The 22,492-nt window shown below is 35.9% G+C and overlaps 1 protein-coding gene across 4 annotated transcripts in view; it reads left to right on the top strand.

Moving 5' to 3' along the window:
* The window catches only part of PATJ (PATJ crumbs cell polarity complex component), a 389,489-nt gene that overhangs the window by 140,772 nt on the left and 226,225 nt on the right, over positions 1–22,492 (top strand). For all 4 annotated transcript variants that reach the window (XM_061411765.1, XM_061411766.1, XM_061411764.1 and 1 more), the window contains exons 25-27: positions 4,578–4,688; positions 8,885–8,962; positions 16,827–16,926. In XM_061411765.1, coding sequence (XP_061267749.1) covers positions 4,578–4,688; positions 8,885–8,962; positions 16,827–16,926 — 289 coding nt within the window. The remainder of the gene's footprint in view (positions 1–4,577; positions 4,689–8,884; positions 8,963–16,826; positions 16,927–22,492) is intronic.

Here is a 22,492-nt window from a genome sequence, read left to right as displayed (position 1 = left end):
TTGCATTGGGTTTATTGGATGACACCATACTGAATATCTTTAACCCCAGAATCTGCTTGTCCTCGACTCATGGTTTATGGTACTAAACATCAGCTTTGGTGTTTTATCTCTGACAGAGTGAAAAGTGCTCTGGAGATCATGGAGTGAAGTCTAGATTGTCCTGTTTGTTTTCTATTCTTGGACAAATTATGAAATATATTTTATTTTCAGTTTCCGAACAAAACAGAAATGAGATTTTAAAACTCATATAATCATTGTGAGGATTAAAGAATTGCATAAAATTGTTCCATGTGTACAAATTTGAGGTTATATTTATGTTTGTGAAGTTGTAAAAAAAAAAAACTTCAAACCCACTGGAGATAAAGAAATGAAGAAAATGACCACAAATCCCTTCTCTTATGGTGTTTACATGATAGTGGGGGAGATAGACAATACACAGAATAAGTAATATATAGAAAGTTAGATTGTTATAAGTAGCTATGGAGAAAAATAATGGGGAGGAGAATAAGGAATGACAAGTGGTGATGGCAGCAGTTGCAACCAATAGATTTGTTATGGAAGATGATATTGGGACAAATACAGGAAATGACCAAGTGAACAATGTGGACACAGAGGGGAAGATGCCTCCAGACAGAGTGAACTGAGTGCAAAGGCTCTGAGGTGGGAGCTTGCCTGGATGCATTCAAGGAACAGAAGGAGGTCTAGCACTGCTACTATAGGTGGAGTGAACAAGAGAGAAGCTGAAAGAGAAAAGGTAGTGGGAAGCCACATCATGGAGAGCTCAGAAGGTTGTCCACTCTGAATGCGTGAGAATCCATTGGAGAATTATGAACACGTACATATTTTTAAAAAGGGTTATTCTGGCTTCTGGGGCAGGTGTGGTTTCTTTTATTTGGCATTTGTGTGGTACATTTTTTTTTTTTTCATTTTCATACTTATTTGCGATTTTGTTTTAGTTGTATTTTTTAAACAACATATAACTGGATTTTGCTTTTTTAAAATCTAAATTGATAATATTCATCTAATAAATCATTTATTTTTAATTACTGATACATATGCACTTAGAACAAAATACAGAAGATGATGTTTAAAAATTAGCTTTTTTCCTTTATATAGTGAAATAGTTATAAATTCATAGGAAATTGCAAAGAAATGTATAAGGAAGTCCTATGTACTCGCTTCACGTAGCCTCACCCGATGTTAACATCTTACATGACTACAGTAAAAGCAAAAGCAAAATGCTAATATTGGCACAATTCACAGACCTTAGTCAGACTTTACCAGGTATATACACGACCACATGTATGTGTGTTTTTATGGCTCTGCACAATTTTATCACATGCGTAACCTTGCATAACCCCCACAGCAGTCAAGAAACTCAGCTGAGTCATCACCACAAGACTCCTTGTCTGGCCCCTCAATAGCCACTCCTCTCTTCTTCCCTCCTCTCGCATCGCTAGCCTCTGCCCACCACTATTCTGGTTTTCCGTATTTATAAGTGTGTTATTTTACAGTTGTCACATAAATGGAATTGTGCATTCTGTTTCTTTTTGAGATTCTTTCTTTACTCAGTGCAATTTCTTTGAAGTTCTTTCAATTTGTCAGTAGTTCATCCCTTTTTATGAATGAGTGGTATTCCATGGTATGGAGGTACCACAGTTTAACCATTCACCCACAGAAAGATGTTTGGGTGGTTTCCAGTTCTTGGCCATTCTGAATAAGCCCTATAAACATTGGTATATAAGTTCCTGAGTGAAAATAAGTGTCCATTTCTTTGGGATATATGCCCAAGAGTGTAATTGCTGGGTTGTATGTTAAGTTCCTTTCTTAGTGTTAAGAAACTGTCAAATTATTTTCCAGAATAGCTGTACCATTTTGTATACAAGCAGCTATGAGTGATCCAATTTCTCTGCATCCTCACCAGCATTTAGGATTGTCACTATTTTTCATTTTAGCCATTCTGGATAGGTACAGAATGATATCATTGTTGTTTTAATTTGAAGTTTCCCTAACTTTTCATGTGCTTAATTGCCATCTGATACCCTTTTTGGTGTGAGGTTTGTTCAAGTCTTTTGTCTTTTTTCTAATTGAATTGTTCATTTTTTCTTACCTTTTTGAATTTTTTCTCATCTTTCTCTGCTGTCAGTGAATAAAAAGTATTCTCTCATCTAATCCATCATCACTTTTACACATACTAATAAAAACCCATTGTTTTATCTCAGATTTAATAATTTATATTTCTTCAGATTCACAACAGACCTGAAATGTTAAACTCTAATATATATTCTGTGAAGCATAATCAGTCATTTGTTTACTTTTTTCTATGAAAAGCATTAGTTGCTTTGCTAGTGAAGTTTAATACTCATTTCTGTCTTGAGACAATCGCACAAAAGGTTTAGGTCCGTATAAAGAGCTTTTTAAACTAGAAAGTTTAAATTTAACTTAATTTTAGATTAAATTAAATGGGTCTTCATCTATGTACATGGACATTTTTTAGGTTATAATTTTAAAGTTGAGAAAGACTAAGATTATTTTTCTGTTGTAATATGACAGAATTCTAACTTTTTTCTCACTTCTCAGCTTTAGTGATTCCCATTTAACACTGTATAATCTCTGTCAGGGGAAAAAAGCTGATTATTATTGAAGAGGATGTGGTTCTCATATAGCCTCTACTTTTCTTACTGTTGAATGTTTCAGGGATCAGGTTTTTTTGAAAGAAGCTTCATCAAACTAGTGACAGCTTTTAATCGTCACTGCAAATTTTTTCTATTTTTTTTTTCATTTACTATTATTCATATCCTTCCTCAACTCAGATGGGAAAAGATCTTTTCACAGCATTAAAATCTTCATGGATGCCTATTAGAATAAAAAGCCAGAGTTCTTGCCATGGCCTTCTGGATTTTACATGATGTGGCTTCAGCTGCCTCCCTGACATCACCTCTTTCTGCTCTCTCCTCTTGCTGTGTTCTTTAGACTCACCTCCATTTAAATCTCTCTGACACACAGGGCTCCCATCTCCTGCCTCCATGCTGTCGCTTCTCTGTCCCTCCGCCTCTGGCATGCTCGCTTTCCTCCTCACTCTGCTCAGATGCAGTGACTTATCCTCCTATCACTCCGGTGCATGTGTTTCCAACTCCTTTGATCTTCTTTCCTTTCATTGAGCTTTTCTGGGACAACCACATCCTAGTTAAGTGCAACTGTTTGCTTATTTTGTGATCTCTTTCTTGATTTGAACCAACAAAGTTATACCAACAAACAAGAAATTGTGACACTCTGAAGCCTTTGGAATGAAAAGTTGTAAAATAGCAAAAAAAAAAAAAAAAAAAAAAGCCGAGAAACCAACCAACAAAAAACCCCATGCATACTGTCTGGTCTCATTTTAAATTCATGACTGCTCCCTCAGATGGGTCCTTAACTCTGTCCTGCTGTCCTGCATTTAACAAGGTGTTGCATTCTTCTAAGTAGTCCTTCAGACCTCCTGTGCTTCCTTCCTTAGTCTTAATCTCAGTTGATGGTCCTTATTTCTTATTTCATTGAGAAAGGAGGAGGAGTCAAAAGGGACCTTCCTCTTGCTCCTTCTACATCCTTTTTTTCTACCTGTGCTTGTTGCAACAAATGAACTATTTGTGTTTCTTCTAACTAGAGTCTCTCTCTAACTTGTGCAGTAGAAGTCATTCCATCTTCAGTCTCCAAGGGTTTGCTTCTGCAGTCATCACTCTTCTCTACCTTCATTTTTCCTCTCCTCTGTATCATCATTATTGTAGTATATCCCATCTTAAAAAAACAAAAACCAACCTTGATTCCACTGTACCTACATTCCTATTTCTTTGATCCCCTTGTAGCAAAACAATATTCACAAATTGCCGCCGTTATCCTCTGACTGGAAACCACCTCAACTTTTACCAAGGCCTCCTTACATTATGAGTTTGAAGAATTCATTCCTTTAAATAAATGCACTTGATAAACAGAATGCTCTTTGAGACTATGGGCATGTTCACAAGTTATGCTTTTTCAGATTTGTATAATGAGATGTGTATACTTTACCCAAATTTGTTGAAGGCAGAACTCTTTTAGTAAAAGAACCCATGGGTGTTTTCATACTTCTTTTTTGAACATAATTTGAGAAATGTTCAACTACTCAATTTGATAATGGGCAATTTGCTTAAAATACCTTTCTTCTTAGTTTAATTGAGAGAAGATGAGTCCAAAGAGATCCCCAGCCCCTACCCCCCTTCAGAATTATGTCCTCTTGTAGTGGCAGAGGTGACATTATAAGCTCAGAAGCTTCTGTTACTGATTAGGCTACCTACTTTTGCATAATTATTTTTAACCTCAGCCATTGTTATTAAGATATTTTTCTTATTTACTTTTCTTGAAGATAAGATGTTAATTTTCTTAAACATGGTCTCCTAAAACAGCAAACCTTTTTATGTGCCAGTCTTATTTTTTTCTAGCTGTCGTCTAATTCATTCAACTCTGGCTGTTCTCATAACTAGATAATATGCATGAACTTGAATTAACTTATCCACAAGATCTGCTGCCTTGCTAACTGAAATAAATTACTTCTGTGTTTTTAGGTGTCTGGAGTAGATTTGCAGAATGCTTCACACAGAGAAGCAGTCGAGGCCATTAAGAATGCAGGAAACCCTGTGGTGTTCGTCGTTCAGAGCTTGTCATCCACTCCAAGAGTAAGCTTTGGTTTACATATTCAACAAGTTTACAAATAGTCTATAGATCTGTGGATCAAGCTTTTGCCTCCAAGTGTTAATATTTTCCAACATATTTTTTACTGTTATTCTACTATTGCTTAAAGGAAGTTAGCTTTGTAAAAATTTAATTATTAGCTTCAGTTTTCCCTTTTTTCTCTGATTTCAATCTCCTGGTCAAATTTGAGTTATTCCAGTGTACAATGGAGTCCAACAGACCTATTTTCGATTCTTTGATTCCCTATTTACCAGGTTTGCTATTTTGGAGGCAAGTTACTTAACCTTTCTGAACTAGTTACTTTGTCTATAAAACGCTTCCAACACAGAGCAGGTCAGTTATAAAAACATCCTAGAGGGACTATCAAATGGCCTGTGTATCTATTATAGCACGTAAAAATTCAAATGTGTTGCACTGTATGTTCTGTTGGAGATTCTGAATTTACAAAGAACAGTATTTCATCATAGAGTTTTTTCCTGTAATAAACTACTCATTTGGTATGGAATTAGAACTCTGATACACAGATGTCAGTGACAGGATGTGTATTTTATATTGCAATATGAGGCAGAAATGTCACCAGTAAGCCCTGTAACCAAAAGCTATGTTTACTTTTCTATATTTTATAATGGAAGACAGCTGTTCAAAACATAGGCACTTCTGAACAGTAGAAAAACTGCATAGTTTTTAAAAATATGCTTTTCAGTCCACTGAAATGCAGTGCTTTTCAACCTTTTTTATATCAAGGCATACAGAAAATAATATTTGTATAACAAACTGGGTAAACAGATGTCTGGCTGTCCCAGGGGCGGGGGACATCGTTGTGTATTTTTTGCATGCTTATAGCCTGCCCATACCCAGGGGGCTGCAGCCTCACCCCGTATGAGCAGCTCTGCTGTGCACTGTACTCACAGCAAGGTCCCTTCCAGACTTAATGCTACGTTTATACCATCAAGACTAATTGAGAGAGGGAAGCAGAATAAAGTCTTCACATTTTTTTATGCAGTTTGAAATTCTGGATTTATTAGAATCCACCCTTAAACTCTTATGATACTGAGAAAGTTGTTGAGGCCATCATTTTATTTCTGGAGACTAAATTGAATAGGAATGTTGGCCAGATTTTCCCTGCCAAATGACACTTCCAGAGAAACAGTTCTGAGCTAGAATGAGCCAATCAAATTATACATTTATACAACCATTTGTGAATGCTTCACCAAAAAATATTCAAAGCATTTTATTAGGTTATAAGGTCAGCTATAAAGGCCAAGCTTTTAATCTAGTCTTTGTTGGTGAGCTGTGGTGGAAGTTTTCATTTGAGTGACCAGTACAATATCTTTAAACTGCTTAAAAAGAAAAATGTCTTCAGCATTATTACATGCTCAAGTCACTTATCCCTCAGGCAGCATCACAGAGTGTCACGTTCATCGAACATTGAACTGTCTGTGGTTCTAGCCAAAGAATGGTGATGATATTAATGAACATTACTTGTTCCATTTTTTCAGCACAAAGTTGATTCCACCTGAATAAGGCAATGAAAGGAATCAAGCTTCATATTTTTGTATCTTTGGCTTACTTATTCTTACAATTATTATTGGTCATCACAGAAATAGAAAATATAGCCAAATTCTTAATCATTTTTGATCAGTTTAATTAAACTTTGAAACATTCTTCAAAACTTCCAAGGAAGTCATTTCCTAATGTTTGGCCATCAGGGTCCTATGTCTAAATGTGCCTTGAAAAAGAAAGTGTTAGTCGCTCAGCTGTGACTTTGAGACCTCATGGATTATAGCTTGCCAGACTCCTCCCTCCATGAAATTCTCCAGGCAAGGGTACTGGAGTGTGTAGCCATTCCCTTCTCCAGGGGATCTTCCCAACCCAGAGATGGAACCTGAGTCTCCTGCATTGCAGGTGATTTCTTTACCATCTGAGCCATCAGTGAAACCTTCATGAAAATTCTCATCAGCATGATGGATTGAGTGGTGGTGTTTATGTTTGCACTTTTTTTTTTAAGTTTTAATTTTTTAAATATTTGTGCTTTTAATAGGTGCTTTAGGAGGACTGGCAACACATTACCTTTTTAAGCTTTTTCTCCTAAATTTCTCAACTACATTTTCAGCATGCTAGAAAGAAATGTGTATATCTACTTAGATTTACTTGGTATATGCTTATTTGAGAGCAGAATTCATGATCTATACTGTACATCTCAATAGAAAGTTTTTATGACAAAGTAATTTTTTCTACTTATAATTGCATTTCACAGTAGCATTAAGGTTTTCTCTATATATCCAAAACCAAACCCTTTTAAAATTGGTATCCTTCTTTCAGTTCATAAATTTATTATTATGTGTTGTTTTCTTTTTTCCTGTCTTCCATTTCTATTTCCCTAATATCATTGTTTCATAATGGCATCTAAATTTTTTTGGACATGTTCATTTTGTGTATTAGTCATATATTTTTTACTTTCATAAGAAATATGTGCTCTTCTACTTTTCATAAAGATGTGGTCTTTTTTGGTGAGCAATTTGTCTTCCAAAGTTTGCTAATGATATGTGTAGAGAATAATATTTCTCTATTTGAAAAACAAATAGTATAAACCTTATGAATGGCAACTAACTTTTATCCCATTTCAAAGCTTCTGCCCTTAACTTTAGCTGTTTTTCCATAGAAGAAAGTAGGTCCAGTATAGGCAGGTGTTTGACTTTGTAGGGAGACAAAGTGTTTTAAAGTCTTCAGAATTAGAAACATATACCTGTAGATCCACTGGTTTTTGAACTCTGACTTAGGTTGTCCTGTGTGTTAAATAGAGAAATAAATATTAAGCACAGTCTCTATTCACATAAGAAGCCACAGATATAAATTGATTTATCACTACTATTACTTTTTACTTTAGAGAAACATTTCTGAGATGGTCTCCCTTATTCCAAAATTAATTTATTCCTTTAGACTCTAAAAGTAGAGAAGAATTAATTGTAAATTGCCTTTTTGAGAAAAGTGCTTTTTTTTGTTTTGTTTTTTAAATTATCCCTAGGGAGGCAGTTCCTTTAATTTTCTGAGTAAGGAGATTTATTTTTCCTTTTAATCTGCATGTCTGTCATCAGATTTTATGCCAATTACTTGTGTTAGCTATTTGAGGAGCCTTTAAAATAACCACTTTTAATAATACAAAATAATTTTGTATTTTCTTAAGATATTTTACAGGTAGTTTTACAAAAAGAAATGAGTCAAAAAGTAATCTGTGCTGTTTGCATCATTAAGAATTAAAGTCATTTCTATGAAATTGAACTGTTTGATTCACTTATAAGCATTTATTGAATGCTACTATGTGGTGCTTTTTCTGAGCATCAGGGTGATAGTGATAAATAACCCTAAATTCCAGCTCTAACTGAAGTATTATCCAGGGGTGTAAATAGCTTTGTATAATTTATCTATATGCTAACAGTGATGGTTAAATATTTATTGAATGTACATAGTGCGCTAGATACCATACTCAAACTTTATGAGATATTACATAAGAATGATTACTGCAAGATTGTTTGTAGGAGAGAAAATTGGAAATGAAGTATGTAATATCCCATGAAAAGAATGACTGACAGTAAGAAATGTTATATATCCATGAAAAGAAACATATCATAATCATTCCAGCTGACAGGATTTACAGTTCGTTAAGTAAAAAAGAAAAAGTAACATTTACAGAGGCATCCATTCTTTACATGAAGAAAAGTAAAATCAAAGCCTCAAATAAGTGGGCTGAAGTGATATCACTTCAGTGTTAGCTGCCCTTGGTGACTGGAATAAACATATACAATAACCTTAAAAAAAAGAAAACACCAAAAAAACAAAACTTGAGCTGGAGTACACTGATGAATAAGGTAGTCAATGAAATAAATGTTACATAGGAACTAACTTTCTGGATCTAAACAAGCCTGTGAATTTATTGTCCCTTGATTGCTGCACACAAACACACACACATGCAGGCATGCACATTTGGGTTATATAACTTGCTAGATTTCCCAAGTTGTGTTGTTTGCTTTAACTATACTTCTCATATCTTTACTTTTTAGGTGAAATTAGAGATATAGTTAAGTAGGATTTTAACTTTTTTTTTTTTTTAATGCATGGAGCAATGTAATGATTGTGACATTTAAATTCTTTCTTTCCCTCTTCCTTGTCTTTGTGGTGGCAGGTCATTCCTAGTGTGCATAGCAAGGCCAAAAAAATCACCAATAACCAGGACCAAGACACCCAAGAAAAAAAAGAAAAGGTAACCTAACCTCTTAAACTTTTAAAAATGTTTTTGGTTTCTTTTTGCATATCTGAGCTGCAATTAATATGTGTTTTTTTGGATGAGTATCTGGGTAGAAGTATGGTACGTTTAGGACTCTCCTGGTGGCTCAAACGTAAAGAATCTGCCTGCAGGAGACCCAGGTTCCATCCCTAGGTTGGGAAGATCCCCTGGAGAAGGGAGTGGCAACCCACACCAATATTGTTGCCTGGAGAATTCCATGGACACAGGAGCCTGGTGGGCTACAGGCCATAGGTTTGCAAAGAGTCAGACACGGCTGAACGACTTTAAGTTCACTTCACAGCAGTTATAATATCTCCTTTCTGTGAACGTACCTAATTCTGGCCTGGATGAAGGCCTAGTGAAGTACAGGTGTAAGATGTCATGGAGCCATTATCAGCCATTATCATCTTTTTCTAACTCCTAAGATATTAAGTTGAATTTCTATTGCTTAGTATTGTTTCTTTTTTTAGCTTCCAAAAGATTTATTTTTATTAAAAATGTATTTTTAATTTCCATGAAAATATTTTAAAAAACTTATTGCTGTTATTTTCAAACCTATTTTAATTATAACCACAAATTGTATTTTATATAATATCTTGTACCTTGCACATTGGTTGAAACTTTTTTTTATGGCCTAGCACATAGGTATTATAAATGTATATTTGTGATTTAAAAGAATAGCTATTATCTAGTTACAGATTTTCATACAGGGTTATTAGGGAAAACCAACTAATTGGGTTATTCAGGTATTCTATACACTTACCGATTTTTTTGATCAGAGTAACTCATCTTCCATTTTGATGGTTAAATTAATCTACTTTTCACGTAGCTTTTCTGTTTTTATTTTATATTTTTCAAGATAATTTATTAGGTTAAATTAAAAAATTTAATATCCTCACAGGGATATAATTGACCCTTTCATTAATATGTGGCCTTACTAAGTGGTGCCTTAGTATCTAGTTCATCCAATATCCTTGAATAGGACAGATTTCCTTTTATATTTTTGTCTGATAGTTTGTCTTGGAAGTTTATGAGCCACACAGAATGAATTCAAGTCTCTAACCTAGTGGGTCTGGGCTTGTAAGGAATTCTCAGGGGACACCTTTTTTCTTTTTCTTTTGTTTTCTTCTATCTCATGCTAAGACCAAGGTCAGGAAATATTCCTGATGTCTTCTGTAATCAAAATTTTGGTTTGTTTACTTTGTTTATTTTAAACACTACCCATTAAAAATTTCACCCCATTAAAGGAAAAAAAAAAAAAGCTATGCCTGATTTTTTCACTTGGGAATACTTTATTTACAGAAATGTATGAGGGCTAATCAAGACTCCTTGAGGATTTGGGGAGAAGGGTTCTTGAAAAGGATAAGGAATTAGGATAGGAATTAAGTTGGTACCAAATTATAGAACTATCTGTTTTATCTCTGAGTTCAGATCTTAATCCCAAAGGTTATATTCAGATTAGCAGTAACATACACTGTGTGTTCAGGATTCTGTGGTTTGTTTTTAGCAACTGCCAATAAACACAGATAATATGTAGAATCTAGAAGACCATGGTTATTGTTGCAGAGGTATTAGTTTTGTACAAGTTGCAAGTCATCACTTGCAGAATACTTTAACCTTTTGGTCCTTTTTTGCAGGGATTGGGTTTTGGGGGTTGATATCTTTAGTCCTACTTCCCACCTTGTTTGACCTCAAATAGAAACTTTGGACTAATTAAATTTCTAGCTCTCACTAGATAAAAATGAGTACATACTGCATGATTATATTTATATAAAAGTTGAGAAAATATGTTTTTGTAGTGACAAGAATATCATTGGTTCAGGAGAATAGGATGCCAGGGAAGAGGGTGATTAAAAAGAGTCATGAAGAAACTTTTGGGGTGATGGTTACATGTTCGTTATATCGATTATGGCGGTGAATTTGAATTGTACACTTAAAAATCTGCAATTTTTTAAGTCAGTTATACTTCAGTATATTGGAGTGAAGCTATTTAAGACAAAAATTCCCTGTTTTTCTGGAGTTTGCGTTTTACTAGGGCAAAGCAAACAATATAGAATTCAGTGACTGCTAACTTTAAAGCAATATGGGGATGAGACCTGAAGACCCACAAAATGTGACATCTGGTATATAAGCTCAAAGAAGGGAGATGATCTATCTCATCATTTCTCTTTTTCTGCATCGCCCAGAATGCTGCCAGCCACCTATTAGGCATACAATGCATACTTATTGCGTGAATAAAGAATCCTAAAAACAGAACAAAACTAAATCTCTGGTGTTAGGTCACTGGGGAGTGGCACATGCCCTCTGGGGATTTACCTTCTGATTTGGAATTTATGGTTGTTTCTGGCCTCAGTTACAAAAATATAGTTTTGAATTTTTATCTGTGATATACATATATGTGTGTGTGTGTGTGTATTTTTTTTAAAGAAGGGCTTCTCAGAATATTTAGTCTGTCTTATTGCTGGAATTGTGTTGATTCGTATGTTGATTCAAATATCTGAACATTAATCAAATGTTTATTGGAAACCAATAGTGTTACAGTCACTGTGCTATAGTCAGTGGATATAACATCAAAAAGGAAACAGACAACAGGCTGTGGAGACATGGACAATAAACACACAGATGAATATAAAGTGGTTACTGATTTAAATACTTTGGGGAACAAAGTAATTAATTGACTAAGGAAAATTCCAAATGAGATTTCATGAAGGAAAAGATAAATGTATGATACTTATCAACTTTGGTACATTAAATCAAATTGAATTTCAATATATAGCAAGGATATTTGCATTCAAATTTTTTAAAAAATCCAGTAAGAGCCCAGTAAAACTGAAAGTCAATGTATAATAAGTCTACCCAGCTGAATTCCTTGGCATGGAGCAAAAGTTGTCACTAAGTTAGCATGGCAATAGTTAACAATGCAACCATAAACCCCAAATCAGAAGGTTAAATGGAACACAGGAAAATGACTTTTGTCCGGACAGCATTTGCCAATACCTGTTGACCTAAAGCCAGAGGTGTTTGTTTTGTTTTTAGTTTATGTATTCAATAAATATGTATTGTGTGTCTGTTAGGTTCCAGGCAGTGTTCGGGATAGTTAGCCATGTTAGTGAATCTTTGGAGAATTCAGAGGTGAATATTGTCCCCAATGGACAGAGGATCCTGGTGGGCTACAGTCCATGGGGTTGCAAAGAGTCAGGCATGACAGAACACAGCACAACAGTTTATTATTGCCCCAAAGCACTCCCACTTGTGAGTCAATTGGTCATATGAGAATCTACATCTCCATTACAGGATGATGTTTCAGTGGTTACAGGATGTACTTCACTATACTACTCTTCTCTGTAATTATAGCTTGTGTACAAAGCATTATTCTACACCCTGGAATGACAAATTACCTTCACTCCAAGAAGTGCATATATGAATGTGATATGTAGTGAAATAACTAGAAGTGTAATTGGTATGGTAGAAATATGCCCAGAGTACTAGGGGAGACTTTCCCAAAGATGGGAGGTCACGTGATGACTAAACTCTCTCTTTAACAGTTATTATTGATAGAAATAATTTCTTTTAGGTATTTTTTTCCTCCTTAATACAAAAGCAATCATGTTCTCTAGAATTCCTGACAGTCAGAAAGGAGACAAAATCACTTGAAACTCTATTAGTAGAGGTGTAGGTTAGAAATAAAAATTTTGACTTGAAATTATTCACATTAAAAAAGATAAGGGAAGAAAGTGACTGAAAAACTTAAAAAAAATCAACAAGCAGATCTTGAATAAATCTCTAGTTTTTTCTTATTTTGTTTTATTTCATTTCAGTATTTTCTGACCTCTTATATAGAATGTGAAACATCAGACTTCATAGAAATGCTATAATCAGCTGTAGGTACATAACTCTTTGGTATTTTCTTTCTAAATTTTCTTCAGTATTATTTCATATGTTTTCTTTCTTTGAAGGAAATTGTGGACACTCTTTACAACTGGGAGATGTCATTAATAGAGAAGTAGTCCTCTGTAGTTAGCTATCTTCTTTTTCTTTTTGTGTATTACCCAAATGAAAATGCTGTTTCCCGCTAAACATAGTAGTCCCTTAAAGTATGCTTGCTGCTGCTGCTGCTGCTAAGTCTCTTCAGTCGTGTCTGACTCTGTGCAACCCCATAGACGGCAGCCCACCAGGCTCCCCCGTCCCTGGGATTCTCCAGGCAAGAACACTGGAGTGGGTTGCCATTTCCTTCTCCAATGCATGAAAGTGAAAAGTGAAAGTGAAGTCACTCAGTTGTGTCCGACTCTTAGCGACCCCATGGACTACAGCCCACCAGGCTCCTCCCTCCATGGGATTTGCCAGGCAAGAGTATTGGAGTGGGGTGCCATTGCCTTCTCCATAAAGTATGGTTACATTAACCTTATAAAAAATATATATCCCAAATAAGTATATTTTATTATATGTGAAATATACTTCAATAAGATTGCTATTAAGGCATGCTTCTATTCCAAGGGAAAAATCTGGATTTGTCAGACTTTGAAACTAAGAGGAATCTCAGGAAGGCATTTGCAAACATCAGAATGATCTCTTGTGACCCTCTTGATGACACTTAGAGTATTATAGGATGCATGCTCTCTGATTATTCTTAACAGCAACAAATAAAACAGCATTCCATCAGGGATACTCTACATTGTGCTAATCTTTAGAACTGGCTGATAATTCTCAGGCCAATGTGTAACCAATTGTGATACACACGTGCACAGCATGTGGACATGTGGATATCATGCAACATTAGTGTAAATGTTTTTATTATCTTATATATTTTTGTTCTATATTACACACCAATGAGATCAAGGAGATCAGGGAGAAGGTATAAGCATTTCTAATTAAAATCACCAAGTCTTTTTGACTTTGTGAATCTAGATTCACATATTAAAATGCTTCTGAGTTAGTTGTTTCTGTGAAAAGGGATTTCTCAAAAGACTGGCACATCTAAAGTAATATACGTTTAGTTTCACTATTTCTTAAAAAACTCTGGGAATACGAGATTTAAATAATGCCTCTTAGTCTCTAACCAATCAGAGAGACTTTAAAAGACTGAGTTTTTAATACCCCCAAAGGTAGGAGAATATTTCGTGTTCACAATGAGGTAAGAGTCTTTCTCCTTTTCAGATACACACAGGACTTTCAGCTTTTGTCCTGCAACTTTAGCCACGTGTCAGATGTAAACACAAAAATGCAAAAACACTGGTCTGTCTGGCAAAAAGCTGTTCTTTACATTGGAATCAAGACATGTTCTTGTACAAAAGCACAGCCAGGCAAACAATCTAATAAACATGTTTGCTTTTTTCTCTCAATCAAGAGAGAGTAGATGCCCAAAGAAGCAGTATGTAATAGATCCTCATCATTCCAATAAATATCACTAAATTGCCAGATCATAAAACCAGATTCCACTGATTACTTCTACTAATGGTGAATAATTTACAGCCGAAGTACAAATCAGGACCAAACTTAGCTTAATATTAGAAACAACAACAACAAAAAAAAATAGAATTGAAAATTTAAAAACGGAAAAACAGTTAAAAAGACAAAGTTCTGTTGCCACTGGGAATTTACCGTCGGAACCAGGAAATCATGTGTATGGGATTGTATGTCTCAGGCTTCACAGTTCATTGGTTCTGGAAGATGAGTATACTTGAACATATCAGTGGGGCTTCCAAGACTGACTAATAAAATTAAAGAAAAGAAACTTGACCTTTGAAATTATGCAGAATGTAACAGTGCCAGATGTTTATTAAAATTGCTAACATGGGAACCAAAAAGGTGGTTATCCTGGTTCAGAGAGAATTGGAAAGAGTATTTATATTTGCTGAAAAAAATGTTTAAATAAGATTCAGATTTAGACACTAAACTTGTTAATGTCTTAGAAGGCAACTCAACTTTGTTAAAATAACTTACATTTCCAGAAGAAATCTCAATGCTCTTTTTACAAAATTTATTTATTTATTTTTTTGGCCGCACTGGGTCTTTGTTGCAATTCATGAGCTCTTGGTTGCCCCACATGGGATTTTCCTAGTTGTGGCGAAAGGGGGTTACTCTCTAGTGGCAGTGCATGGGCTTCTCCTTGTGGTGGCTCCTCCTGTTGTGGCGCGTGAGCTCAGGGGAAGGGCTTCAGTGGTTGCTGTGTGCATCAGCAGTTGTGGTGCGCAGGCTTAGTTTTCCCACGGCATGTAGGATCTTAGTTCTTGGACCACGGATCGAACCCATGTTCCTTGCATTGCAAGGTGGATTCTTAACCTTGGACCATCAGGGAAGTCCTTAATATGCAATGCTCTTGGACAAGAACGGTTTGTGTTATTGTCATTTTTCTCAATGCTAATATGTCAGAGAACTGAAACAACATGAATGACAACCAGTTATTTACTCATTCAGCAAACAGTTAAGGACACTGTTCTCAGAGCTGAGCATGTGCTATGGTCTGTGTTTTTCTCTACCCTCACAGAAGTTCTTTCACCTGGCCCTCCCTGTGCATACCTTGCTCCAGCCTTTGCTGCCACAGTGAGAGCCTGGACCTGCCTACACTCTTCTCCCATATGTGGTAGAAAGCTGCCTGGACATCTGGCAACCCACATTCATACCATAGGGAGCCCAGAATATGCTTATCCTACATTCTTTGTGAGCGTGTTGGTAGAAGTTAAAGAAATAGGTCACGTAAACAATTGTCCCTTAAATATACTTTTTAAAGTGCTATTAAAGAGAATTCATATATATCTTTTACTACTATTTTAAAAGCTAGCTCTCCTTGTTCTTAGCTTTGTCTTTCACTTAGAATGACCCTTGATTAGATGTTATCCTGAATAAATTTGAGTGTGTGTTTTTCCTTATGGATGCCAAATAGTGTTTTCTATTTTGGAGGAATTTATTACATGTCTGCTTTCTGTAATGGACCAGTCATTGTCCATTTACTGAAGTGTATCCTGCCATTAGTGGCTTTGTACTGTAAAGCGTAATTGATTGTGCTTTATTGAAATCCTGTAGCAAAACAAATCTTAATTCAGTTATTTTGGCATCTGTGGGGAGCTTGGGTATATCGGCTCCTATTCTTTCCAGCAGCTTGGATCTCTCCGTAGTTTGGCATGTTTTATTTTTCCCAGCATTTAAGAAAAGGTCTACGTTGTATAAAGGTAATATGATCATAAAGTCTACTTTAATTAAGTCTCTTTAAACCAAATATTGATGTACTGTATCATTTGGTTTGTAAATGTAAAGAATACGTATACAGAAATACAAAAGGTATTCATCATAAAGCTTTTTCTCTCTCTCTTTTTAAAACATTGAAATATATGTTAACTATTTACAAATTATAGATGAATACCTCTTCAGTTAGAAAATCTTGGTATTTCAAGTGCTTTATAAATAATGAAATCTGTACCTTTTATAATTGAATAAAAAGTTGAAATAATTGTAAGATTAACACATTGGGTCATTTTTATATCTAAGTCATTATTTATATGTCTTTCATTTGAGTTATTTGGTCAGAAACAAAGAAAACTAACTTTCAACAGTGTAAAGAAGATACATATAATTGGTTTTCTCACTGGAGAAAGGAAGGCATGCTTCTGTGAAGGTCAACAGTTTTAAAAGTTGTGCTTTTGAATTCCTGTTTTCTGTATTGGTGTGTTTACATCACAGAGTCACTTTACATAATAACATAGAGAATAAAAAATTATAATCCTAGTGATATGATGAAGGTTGGATACAGTCAAAATATTTACAGATTATCTTTTAATCCTGTTTGTCATTGAGGAAGAGCTTGAACAAAGGCAATTAACACTTCTCTCAAATTTTGCATCTTCAGAGGCGAGGAACTGCTCCACCGCCAATGAAACTGCCTCCTCCTTATAGATCTCCATCTGATGACAGTGATGAATCTGAAGAAGAATGTGCATTTACCAACAGTGAGTTCCTTTTCATTGTTTGGGATAGATGCATAACATTAAATTATACTTTAATGATTGTTGTAAATTATCAAATACAGTGGTGTGGGTTCTTAGAAAATGTGTATGAACATATCTTGCTGAAAAAGAAAATTCAGATCTCCTAACTTCTGTGACTTAATATTTTCCTAAGCTTTTGCCTCTGACATTAATATAACAGTGAATATCAAAGGCAACTGGGTGGTAAACTTTTATCTACAGTCCATGCTAGTCTTACTATTTGGTTGTGAATATAGAAATGCTAAGAAGTCCTTGAAATTGGAGTTTGACCAATAGTAATCAGAGTTGAATGTAGATATTAGACCTTGATTACTTGCTGTGCCCAGATGAATGGTGATATTGACAATGCAAAATTATAGAAGGCCCACCAAGTCATAATTGTCTCCTTTAGATGTCATTTCATGATGTCCTTTTGCATTAGTTGCATGAAATATGCATTCACATGTATTTAAAGGAGGCTTTATTTAAAAGCATTTACATTCCTTTTATGCATGTAAACTATATGTAGTTAGATCTCATTGCTGTTGTGTACAGAATTTGTTTTGGAGTGATGAAATGCTCTAAAATTAGATTGTGATGATGGTTGCACAATTTGTGACTATACTAAAACCTACAGGATTATGCATTTACACGGTTGGCTTTAATGGTTTTTGAAATTTGTATACTTTAAAATAATATTTTTCCTTATATAGAAAAGGAGTTTGATACAGAAATTGAAAGAGTGAAAATTTGGTCTCCAGTACTTCATAGTATGTGACCTTAAGTATTCCTTCTTCTATGAAAATAATGGTACCTATTTTATAGGGGTTGTGATGAGGATTAAAATACTGTGATAAGGCTGTTAGCCTTTTATATTGTGAATCTTCAAAAAGTATTATAAAGTTGACTATAACTTTATAATTTTCTAAATATATAAATAAAATATAAAAATAAATACAAATAATTAGGTTGACTTTATAAAAACTTGCTTTGTACTTTGTGATTTTATAGAACACTTTCTCGTGCATTTTCATTTATTGGACAATCTTTGTTGAAAACCAACTGTTTTTTACTAACGGTGCTAAGTGAGTCTGCTGTGAGATAAATGCAACTTTGCTGCTGCTTTTCTCAGTGGGGTAATCCACTTTGAATGGAGGATACAAAGGCCTGGAAACAAAATTTAACAAAAGTAGTGCAGCGCCTTGGTTCTCAACCTCTTTGAAAGCACAGCACATAATGGATACAATTGATGCATGTGTGCACTTGTATAATGTAACCCTTTGTTTTGATAATAGATATTACGGAAGCTGCAGCAGAGTGGAGGTAGCTTGTTGATTATTCATAATTTCTGGGTTACTAGAAGGCCCATATTTGCTTGGTTGTTAGGAAACCTGGTTTAAGCATATGACCAAGATTACATTCTAACCCTATTCACTTAGTTGTGAATTCATGAACAAGTTTCTTAACCTTTTCATGGCTTTTCACTTTCTCATGTATATGGAGAAGAGGGGATATCTTATAGTAACCTGTCTCGTAGTATTGCTGTGAGCATTAGAGGAGAAAACATTTAAAGAACTTAGTATAAGGATTGTGATACCTAGTAAATACTCCGCTTTACCATGTGCCAGGTCTTCATAAGTATTATTAACTCAGTCAACATAATAATTTTGTGAGGTCTCTAAATACACAAATAAAGAAATAGGCTCAGAGAAATTAAGAACTATGTCAAAAATTACACAGCTAATAAATAGTGGAAATGGAATTTAAACCCAGGCACTCTGACTCCAGAGCTGGTACAGTCTGTCATCTATTCTTCCCATTAATTAAAATGTTAATATCCCAGAAATAGGAACAGCATGATGTGGGGGGCGGGGGGGGGCCCAGTGGAAAAGAATCTGCCTGCCAATGCAGGAGACAGGAGATGCAGGTTTGATCCCTGGGTTGGGAATGTTGGTGACTGAGCACACATTCAGTGTAAATCACTGCCCCTCCTGAACCCCACTAACACTGTGAGTGTGTGCTGTGAACACGCACGTACACGTGGTCTTGGAACAGCTCTGTCTGTCTAGTGGCGTCAAAGTGGTGTTCACTATGTGTGCGTGTGTGTTCAGTCGCTCAGTCGTGTCCAACTCTTTGTGACCCCATGGACTGTAGCCTGCCAGGCTCTTCTATCCATGGAGTTTTCCAGGCAAGAATACTGGAGTAGGTTGCCATTTCCTACTCCAGACACTGAATGCAGATATAGACTCCTAATAACAAAGTCATCTTTTAACTCTGACATTTCGCAGATTCTCCAGCAAATTTGAATTTCACAAGTTTCTCCAGCTGTGAATATGACTTTCCATTCATTTTGCTCCCCAGTTTTTCCCTTCTCAATGTACATTTCCTTCCCATTGAATTTACTTTTAATCTTCTGTAGAAGGGTTTGAACTGTATGGAGTCATGACATAGTTCACATTTAAAATGTATGTGAACTTAAAGCCTCTAGCTTTCCTGAATTTCTTCTTGATATGGATCCTGTGAGTTTTTATTTGTTCCTTAACTCTTATTAAATTACTGCTTTGCTCATCTGTCCAAAAATTAACAGTAAATTAGTTCACTGTTTTATCAGATTCTTATTGTCCCCACACTAAGCATTTCTTTTTACAATGGTGAAAATGTAGTTTAATCTAACTTAAGTCAGCTTTGGTAAGTTACTCATTTATAAAGTTTATCCAGTCAAGAGATACTTACTGAGTAGGTATTTTAGGTGGGGACACTGTCTTAGGTGTCGGCAACACAGCAGGGAACAAGATTTCTACTCTTATTGGCTTATATTCTAGACAGGCAAAAAGCTTATAAACAATAAAATAGTTTAAATATTGTAAGTACTATCAGATCAAATCAGATCAGATCAGTCGCTCAGTCATGTCAGACTCTTTGCGACCCCATGATTCGCAGCACGCCAGGCCTCCCTGTCCATCACCAACTCCCGGAGTTCACTCAGACTCACGTCCATCAAGTCAGTGATGCCATCCAGCCATCTCATCCTCTGTCGTCCCCTTCTCCTCTTGCCCCCAATCCCTCCCAGCATCAGAGTCTTTTCCAATGAGTCAACTCTTCACATGAGGTGGCCAAAGTACTGAAGTTTCAGCTTTAGCATCATTCCTTCCAAAGAAATCCCAGGGCTGATCTCCTTCAGAATGGACTGGTTGGATCTCCTCGCAGTCCAAGGGACTCTCAAGAGTCTTCTCCAACAGCACAGTTCAAAAGCCTCAATTCTTCGGCACTCAGCCTTCTTCACAGTCTAACTCTCACATCCATACATGACCACAGGAAAAACCATAGCCTTGACTAGATGAACCTTTGTTGGCAAAGTAATGTCTCTGCTTTTGAATATGCTATCTAGGTTGATCATAACTTTCCTTCCAAGGAGAAAGCGTCTTTTAATTTCATGGCTGCAGTTACCATCTGCAGTGATTTTGGAGCCCAGAAAAATAAAGTCTGACACTGTTTCCACTGTTTCCCCATCTATTTGCCATGAAGTGGTGGGACCGGATGCCATGATCTTCATTTTCTGAATGTTGAGCTTTAAGCCAACTTTTTCACTCTCCACTTTTACTTTCATTAAGGGGCTTTTGAGTTCCTCTTCACTTTCTGCCATAAGGGTGGTGTCATCTGCATATCTGAGGTTATTGATATTTCTCCCGGCAATCTTGATTCCAGCTTGTACTATAAACACCAAATAAACAAGGTAGTTTGAGAATAAATCCCTTGGAGGAAGCAAAATTAAGTGAAATGGAAAGTCCAAGCAAGGTAAGACCTAAATGGCAAAAAGGACCAAAGAGCTGGCTTTTTAGTCATCATATTGATCAGTTTTTTTTTTTTTTCCAAAACTGTGATTCTCAATAACACATTTAACAACCACATATAGACGTGCACGTACACACATGCAAACACACTAATATGCATATATAATTAAAACAAGGGTTTCATGAAATACTGGTTACCTTTGTAACATATGAAGAACTTTTTTCTGTACTACTTTTTTTTGGCCCTGCTGCATGGTTTGCACAACCTTAGTTCCCTGACCGGGGATTGAAACTGGCCCACAGCAGTGGAAGGGCTGAATTTTAACCACTGGACCACCAGGGAATTTCCTGTATATGGTTCTATTTCAGTTTTTAAAATGCATTTGCATCTCAGTTTATTTCTTGATCGACTAATGGGTCACAACCTGGAGAATGAAAAGCACACATCTGGATCTGTGGTTTTCAAACGTTGGCTTGCATCAGAAGCACCTGTTGGAAGTTGTTCAAACACTAATTCCCTACCCCCAGTTTCTAATTCTTCGCACCTGGGAGCACCCAATAATTTACATTTCTAGGTAATGTTAATACTTCTGACTCAGGGCCTGCATTCTGAAAACTGCTGATCTGGACGGTATTAAACTCACGGGAACTGGCGAGGTAGTGTAACGTGTATAGACAGCAGCAAGAAGGGACTCCAGCACTTGCCCAGCATAAGAGCATCCAAGCATAAGAGTACTCTCAGATTATAAAATTAGTTTAAGAGAATGTGTTTCAAGAAGGGTTATGTCACGGAACCTCCGTGGTCAACTGTGGAAGGATTCTGAGAGGCTGAGGAGGTTGGAGACAGAGTAATAACCCTTGAATTTAGCAACATAGTATTGCTGGGGATGTTTAGTAAAATAAACAAAGTAATTATTGTTCAGGTTGTTGTGAGAATTCAGTGTTTCAACCAATACAGGCATACCTCCTTTTATTGTGTTTTGCTGGATAATTTTGAAGCTTTGTGGCAACGTGCATCATCAGATGATGTTTAGCATTTTTTTAAAGCAATTATGTGTTTTTAAATTATGGTATGTGCATTGTTTTTTAGACATAATGTTATCGTATACTTAGTAGATTATAGTATAAACATAGCTTTTATCACTTCATGGCAAATAGAAGGGGAAAATGTAGAAGTAGTGGCAGATCAGGGCATCCAGTCCCATCACTTCATGGCAGATGGATAGGGAAACAATGGAAATAGTGACAGACTTTCTTTTCTTGGGCTCCAAAATCACTGCAGATTATGACTGCAGTCATGAAATTAAAAGATGCTTGCTCCTTGGAAGGAAAGTTATGACCAACCTAGATAGCATATAAAAAGCAGAGACATCACTTTGCCAACAAAGGTCTGTGTGGTCAAAGATACGGTTTTCCTGTAGTCTTGTACGGATGTGAGAGTTGGACCATAAAGAAGGCTGAGTATCACAGAATTGGTGCTTTCAAATTGTGTGCTGGAGAAGACTCTTGAGAGTCCCTTGGACAGCATGGAGATTAAACCAGTCAGTTGCAAAGAAAATTAACCCTGAATATTCATTGAAGGGATTGATGTTGAAACTTAAGCTCCAGTACTTTGGCCACCTGATGTGAAGAGCTGACTCATTGGAAGACCCTGGTGCTGGGAAAGATTGAAGGCAAAAGGAGAAGGGGGTGGCAGAGGATGAAAGTATTAGATAGTATTACTGAGTCAATGGACATGAATTTGAACAAACTCTGGG

Source organism: Bos javanicus, chromosome 3 (genome assembly GCF_032452875.1).
Source record: "Bos javanicus breed banteng chromosome 3, ARS-OSU_banteng_1.0, whole genome shotgun sequence".
NCBI lineage: Eukaryota > Metazoa > Chordata > Mammalia > Artiodactyla > Bovidae > Bos > Bos javanicus.
The sequence above is the reverse complement of the archived record's forward strand: the minus strand, read 5'-3'. Positions and strand labels throughout refer to the sequence as shown.